We start from the raw sequence: 7,680 nt of genomic DNA on the forward strand, positions 1-7,680 counted from the left end.
ACTAGAGGAACCATTGTCTGTTTAGAGATCTTACAGGAAATTATGGGTTCCATTTTGCAAATTCCTCAGAGGACCGAAAGGCTACGATAGGTTATTTCGCTTTTTACAGACAACAGTCAATGCGTGGAAATGCGCGCATGCATTCATAACACAGAGAGAGAGAGAGAGAGAGAGAGAGCTACAATAAGTATCCAGATCAGTCTCTGTGTCAATCTGAAGCTGTTTATACGGACACATTTGGCACGGCGATCTTTAGTGCAGAAGTAACGGTTTTAGAGGCAGATCGAGCGGAAACGATATGTTTTTGTATAAGGGTTAGAAGTGGAATTTGGATAGCCGAAGTCTTGGGCGTATCTCCACTTTTGTTCATTTATTGTCGAACTGAAAAACAGCCGACGCAGAGCGCATCTGGTCTTCCCCGAGCGCACGGTGCTGATGAGGGCTTTGTCGGCGTGATCCGTGCGCGATGGCCGCTTCGGGCGGACAGAAGAGTGAGAAGTTAGATGAAGCTCAGGCTCTAGCGAGGAGTTGCGCGGGGCGACCGGACTTTCTGCCCTGTGATGGACTATCCATCTGCGCTACACACAGTCACGGGAAGTGTTTCAAGCTGCACTGGTGCTGTCATCTGGGCTGGTGCCACTGTAAGTACACACTCTGTTTCTCCAGCATCGGTGAGACTTGGACGGATAAGGATACTATCAGTTGCACAGAATAAACAGTAAATGCCTCAAGACACAAAGAGGATTTTAATGGGTCAGCGCTTGTATCTCTTAACAGTTCACCAGTGGCCAGCAGTTATGTGAGGAAAATGTATGTGTAAAAGACAAAGCTTACCAAAAAGATTTTCAAGGCACCTTTGGGTTGTAATAAAACAAAGATTTCATTCACAGACTCAGGGAAATTCTTTTGTTCCCATTTCTCTTCAGAGTTCACTAATGCTGACGTCAGTTCTTCAGTTTATTTAGTCTTGCAGTAGCTCTATACCGTCAAATGTTCCAAATGCACTGTTATAATTATTTAACCACGATAACATCTTACACTAGTTCACTAGTAGTCATTTACAGTATGTGTACTGTTGCAATTGGAACATTTGGTTTTAAAATATAGCCTTCCTTAAAAATGTAAGGTTACTGTACTTTGAAATGACAGTAATCCAAATATATGCCAATATATTTCACTAATCAGACATTAAATACCCTGTAATCTGATAGATATGTAGTCTAATTTTTTTATTAGACCACAATAGCATCTTCTTATCTCATATTCTCAGAGGAATGGGCAATCTTGCGTTTGTGTCACTTATGAAATAGTAAACAAGGGGATAAATGATGCATAGACATCTTAGAAATGACATTGTGAATGTACATAGTTTCTGCTCATCTAAGCAATATTTCAAAATCGATTAAATTACTATAGCTTACTATAAACAGCAATTCCACAAGATATCGGTGATCAGATGCACCTTGTACCACCGGTGGAGGGAACTGTTTCTTTTTTGCCTTTTCTTATAGGTCTTTATATACAGTATACTCATATAAAGCGATAGCTTAATAAATAGCTAATTTCAGCTGGTTGATTGTTTATATAGTCCATATGTAAACTATCCTATCAATCAGCTTTAACCTGCTAAATGTGGACTACAGTATAGAGTATTCTAAATATTAACATTAGCTGCTTTGAAAAATATGCAGCATTCTTTCACAAACCTGTCCCTGACAAACCAAACCAAACCAAACATCAAAGAATTCAAAATTCAAGACGTCATTAACATTGTATATAACCTAACCATCATTAACCTAACATTGTTTTAAATAATATGCAATTGTTTAACTATAATGTTGCACTGTTTACACATTATAAGGAATTAGCAAGGTGCCTGAAAAACCCTTTATTGTCTGAAAAACACTTTGATTACATTTACCGATATTAAGTTATGTATTGCTCATTCTGTTTTCATAAGCAGTGCGAGGTCTAACATTGTTTAATGTGTGTATGCACATTTTATGAAAAAATATTTATTAGTATAATATATTGACCTTAATCTAATGATGTGTGTTTTGAGACATTCTTGAAGCCATCTTTTTCTTTTTTACGAGAAAATGTCACATGGTTATATTGTCACTAGTGTTAAAACTCTTAGTTCATTTGTTAAATAACATAATAAAGTAAGCCATCAGCTTTAATTAGACAAAAGCTGAACGGAATTCAGCAGTCAGTAGGGTCAACATTTTTGAGAATTATCCACTATAGTATCTAACTCAAAAGCAGACTCAAAGGGCCTTTACAGCTGAAGTGAAACTTGCTAAGATTTTACTAGCAGAAGTGAATTAGTCTAACATGTCCATAATGAATGTGCATTATAGAGGAAGTCAACAGACGAATAAAGATGAGCGCTAAGATGTCTTTATAAGGCAACGATAAGATCAGGCCATTTCTGGTGTCAGGGGTGTCTGGTAAAAAATGGCAGTCATTGTGAGGCTAACAAATGTCATGTGACTGTGAAGGAGGGAGCAGATTCCTTAGATTCCTGAGACCTCTGTGAAATAATCATCTCCAAATGTGTATGTGTGTGTATGTCTGTCTGAAAGAAAGAGAGAGAAAAATCTGTGGGAGCTTTTTAAACACTCAGTGGAGATTCTTAGATTTTATTGTCCAGAAAACCTTTTTTTAAATATTAATTTGATACTTTGTGCGATGCGGCACAGGCTCTCAGGCAGAACCAGTGCTGTTTAAAATGGAACGACAAGGTTTCTCTTGGGAGCTTGACTGACATTTGCCCTGCTTGTGAGTTGAATTGCCTGAGTTGTGTCTTCTTTCATGACCCGGCAAAGATACTACCAGCATGATACAGAAACTCAGGTGCTCATCTAAAAAAACATTGACTAGGTCAGTTTAATGATAATTACAAGACAGAGTGAGACACCAGGAGAAAGGTATTGTTGCTTTTGCCAAATACAGTAATTCTTTATGTGTGCTGTCAGGCTTGTTTTGGGCACTTTATAAATGAGGAATACAGTACAATTAGTGGACCATTATGCTAAAAATAAACCCTAGGCAATAAACCCATCTGACTATACCATTTCCCACTTATTACATGGCTATGTATAAAATAGCAAAGTTCAGGAGAAACATGTTTTATGCTGTAGACACAGACACACACACACACACACACACCCACACACACACAGACACAGACACACACACACACACACACACACACACTGATCCCAAGATACCGTATACACACACTGTACAGTATAAAGCCCAGAGGCAGTTAGAAATTTATTTATACATACTTGCAGGAGTGAATAACTGAATACAGATTGGCCATGTCCTTTGAGATAAATCTTTTCAGAGGGGTTCTTTGCAGACCCTGGGGAATTCTGATGTTTTCTACTCTCGTATTCCTCTTTTTCTGTCTTTTATTTGTCTTTGCTGTTTGGGTGCATGTAAACACAGCAGGCGTTGTTCTTGTTTACCTCCCTAAAAGTTAGCAGAAAGATATGGCGTTTGGGCACTTCAAAACATAGAGGATGCTTTTAAGAGTTCACTAAATCTGCTGTGTGCAGTTAAGATTTTAATACTTGGAATTTTATTTCCGATTGTTAATATTGTTGTTTTGCAGCCACCAGATGTCTCTGAGATCTAAAATGAAAGACATCCCTCCAAAATGCAAAAACATAATGATATGGTTCAGTCCAGAGGCCCTAGTGTTTTGGTGTTCTGGGTGGTGTAATGTTATTCTGTGCTTGTCATGCTCTGATGAAAAAGGAAGTGAGAGTGCTAAGTTTCTCCCAGTGGGCTGTGGGGCAGGCCATAGCACATCAGAACTACGAGTTAGCTTTGTTTAGTGTCAGTAATAATATGTCATCCTTCTCTAACGGATGGATTCAGGTGTTGTACATTTGCACAATACTGGATTTTGAACTGCGCCAGTGGGGTCACTGCACCTTGGAGACTGTCAGGGGCCTCCAAAAGTCTCAGATGCCAAATGATGCGAACTGACATCACGAAACCCTAGGCACCTTCAGTGCATACAGCACAGGCTGATCACTAGAGCCTCCAGACCCCACAACACAAACGGTGTAAGATCATCTCTATAGGAGCCCCAGGAACTTCAGCAAATACAGCGTAAGCTGATTATTAGAGACCCCTCGGCATATACACTGTAAGCTGACAAGCAGTGGCTCCAGGGCCCTCAATGCTAACAGTGAAGATTATGCTATGAGGCCAAGGGCCATTAGCCTGTAAAATGTTAGCTGATTACTAGGGGCCCCAGTCTGCTCAGCAAATACAGTGTAAGCTGTAGGGGCCCCAGTCCCCTCAGCTTATACAGTGTAAGCTATCCAGAAAGGCCTTCAAGGCCCTCGGTGCTTACAGTGAGGGTAGTCACTAGGGGCCCCAGGCCCCTCAGCAAATACAGTGTAAGCTGAGCAGTAGGGGCTTCAGGGCCCTTAGTGCTTAAAATGAAGGTGATCACTAGGGGTCCCATGGCCATTAGTGTATATAGTGTAATTTGATTACACTGATTATATACATACAGTGTAAGCTTTCTAGAAGAGGTCCCAGGCACCTCAGCATGTACAGTGAAAGCTGACCAAAAAGGGCAACAGGACCATCAGTGCTTACAGTGAAAGTAATCACTAATGGCCAAAGTATACTTCGGTTTTTACGTGTACACGAGGGTCCGCGTACAGTCTGCATGACGCAACTACTTTGTACGCGCAGGTCGCACATGCGCATTGACTTGGTTGTGCACTAAACAGTTGTTCCACATAGTGGCAGAGGCACGTTCGACTGGACACATACATTAGCGTACGCGTACAAAAACAAAGTATACTTTGGGCTTAAGGGCCCCAGGCCCCTCAGCATATATAGTGTAAGCTGAACACAAGGGGTCCCAGACATTTCAGAACATACAATGTAAGATGACCAGAAGGAGCTTCAGGGCCCTTAAAGTAAAGGTGATCACTTGGGGCCCCAGGGCCATCAGCACCCTTAGCACATACAGTATAAATTTACCAGTAGTGGCACCAGGCCCCTCAGCATTTACAATTTAAGATGACCAGTAGAGGCTCCAGGGCCTGCAGTGCTTACAGTGAAGGTGATACAAGGGGCCCCAGGGTCTTCAGTCTACACAGTGTTCGCGGATCACCAAGGGCCCCCCATAGCACATACTGGCAGTATAAAGGCCGGGACACACCAAGTCGACTTCAAAGAACTAGCGGCGACGAAAGCCGACGGTGTTGCTGCCTCACATCTGCGACGCCTGGACCAAAAAGCTATGCTTGAACACACCGCTCAGACTACAGCCGACTGCAAACTAACACGTGTGTTCTGTGCCTGCATGAGAGGAATTAACTGTCTATATCAGCAGCTATCAATAGTATATAGTCGTCATTCAAAAGGGGAAACCGAAACAATGATATACGAGATATACACAGATATACGAAAGCAAATAAAGCAGTGCTTGCTTACCATTTTGAATATCAGTTATGTTGATAACTTTCTTCATTTTAAGCAGCTCATATTGTTATGAAAATATTTGCATATTGGAATGCTTGGGTAAGATCACGTGACATTAGAACAGCCTTCTGTCTGTGCCGCCTTCATTTACTTGCTCGTTTTCATCACTTTCGCTTTAATTCTCGGGCATTGGCTCGTTCGCTAACTTGAACATCCAATTAGATTTCTCACTCTCGCCGACGGCCCGACACTAATTCAACATGTTGAATTGGGCAAACTGCTGCCAATGTGAGATGACTTGTGAAACACACCAAAAAAACTAGCCCAACCAACCATCGGCTTGGTGTGTCCCGGCCTTAAAATGATCACCAGGGGCCCCAGGGCCATCAGCCTGTACCATAGTTAGCCAATGGGATTTAGAGAAACAAGAATAACTAGATAGTAAAGTTTGTAGACAAACTTTAAGTTGGCTTGAAAAAGCCTAGCTAGAAAGTTTGAAGTAGTTTTAAAAGCTTTATGTTTGAAGGTTTTCAGTTTTAACTAGTTTAAAGTAGTTTTAAAGTTTGGAAGACAATGCAATTTATCAGATAGATAGATAGACAGATAGGAAATATTACATTAAATTAGAAATTTTAGATGTAGGTTAATAGATTCTATGGTGTTTCTATGTGGTTTCTATGGTGTTGCTATGCGGTTGCTAAGGTACCCCGGGTGGTTGCTAAGGTGTTGCTATGCGGTTGCTAAGTCGGATCAGTCTGAAAAGATATAGCAACCCGAGTCAGAACAGTCTGAAGGTCTGGGCCGAGTTTGGTGGTTCTAGCTTGAAAGCTCTAGGAGGAGATAGTGTTTACATTTTGGCTCAGAAGAATAATAATAAGATTAAATAGTAGATCAATAAGTTGGCTTTTTCAAGCCAACTTAATAATTGTGATGATGGTCAGGAGTCTGAATCGAACAAACTTTAAACAAATATCATCTTGCTTGAATTATTCATAAAAAAAATAAACCAGATGGATAGAGTGTTCTCCTCAGTAAACAGCACTCTAAAACTGTAAAAAAAAAAAAAAGTGTAATTGGTGCTCAATGAGGCTTCATATAAGCACAGCGTGAGATGATGCTCAGTCTGTCCTTGAAGCCAGTCTGGACTGGCAAGGAAACCTATCAGACATACATACATAGAAACTGAGAGGGAGAGAGTCAGACAGACAAAGAGTGAATGTTCTACCTGAGATGAACCGAGACCGAAGTGTGAACATGGCATTGCCTGTCTAATCCTGATGAATGATTCACACTCAGGGATTTTCAAGGCCTTCGTCATCAGTCTTCATCCAAGCCCACCTTCACACTTCTCTGAGACCAGTCCAATGTGTAATTACAGATGAGCAGGACAGAGAGATTGTAGGAGTGTAGAGCTCAACTCCTCTCATCTGTGACTTCACTTTTCTAATCAGGGTTCTCTCTCAACCTTTTATCAAGACGTTCATCTCACACAGTCTGAGTGGCAACCACACTCACCCCTGCTTTCACCAAGGTTATTGAGAGATTCTATTTTAACCATCTAAGCGCCAAAGTCGCAAAATTGCGACAAGACGTCATACTTAATAAAATAGGCTGTAGATCCTAATATGGTGTAATATCTAATTTGTATTCCCTACCACTAGATGGCAGACAAGTAGTACTTCGATTCTAGACCAAAATGACAGCCATGTTCCTATTCAAAGTGTTCGAGCAAATAGCAGAGCAAGTGAGCTATCGTGTCATTGATGCGGAAGCAGTTAAGTTCAGAGCGTCTGAGAAGATTTGTGAGAAAATCGCCAAATGGCTAATAAAAAGTTGAATTGTGAGATTTGTGAGAGAAAATTGCCAAATAGCTAATAGGAAGTTATACCGTGAGGATGTGTTGCAAATGTTATTCGCCGATTCTGACTCTGAAGGGGACGCTTCTCCCGGTACATCTTTGCAGCGCAATGGTGTCGCCGTGCAAGGCGAGAGTGTTCACGAAGCACAAACAAGTGATAATTTCGACACTTTGCCCAACGGGGATGAGGGTGGCAGGGGTGAACGTGGTCGTAGTGTCCATAGGAGTAGTGTTGTTTTTGGCAGCCTCTTTTAATTTTAGTTTTAGTCTAGTCTTTGTGTGAAACTGTCATTTTAGTTTTTATTAGTTTTAGTCACGTTCATACTCTTTTTAGTCTAGTCAAGTTTTAGTCAACT

The 7,680-nt window shown here is 41.0% G+C and overlaps 1 protein-coding gene across 1 annotated transcript in view; it reads left to right on the forward strand.

The window, feature by feature from the left end:
- The first annotated feature begins 207 nt into the window (after positions 1 to 207).
- The window catches only part of LOC107719729 (UPF0524 protein C3orf70 homolog A-like), a 15,836-nt gene continuing 8,363 nt past the window's right edge, over positions 208 to 7,680 (forward strand). The window contains exon 1 of the mRNA XM_016527217.1: positions 208 to 641. Coding sequence (XP_016382703.1) covers positions 467 to 641 — 175 coding nt within the window. The 5' untranslated portion in view covers positions 208 to 466. The remainder of the gene's footprint in view (positions 642 to 7,680) is intronic.

Source organism: Sinocyclocheilus rhinocerous, unplaced genomic scaffold, assembly GCF_001515625.1.
Source record: "Sinocyclocheilus rhinocerous isolate Xijiao unplaced genomic scaffold, SAMN03320098_v1.1 scaffold721, whole genome shotgun sequence".
NCBI classification, from domain to species: domain Eukaryota; kingdom Metazoa; phylum Chordata; class Actinopteri; order Cypriniformes; family Cyprinidae; genus Sinocyclocheilus; species Sinocyclocheilus rhinocerous.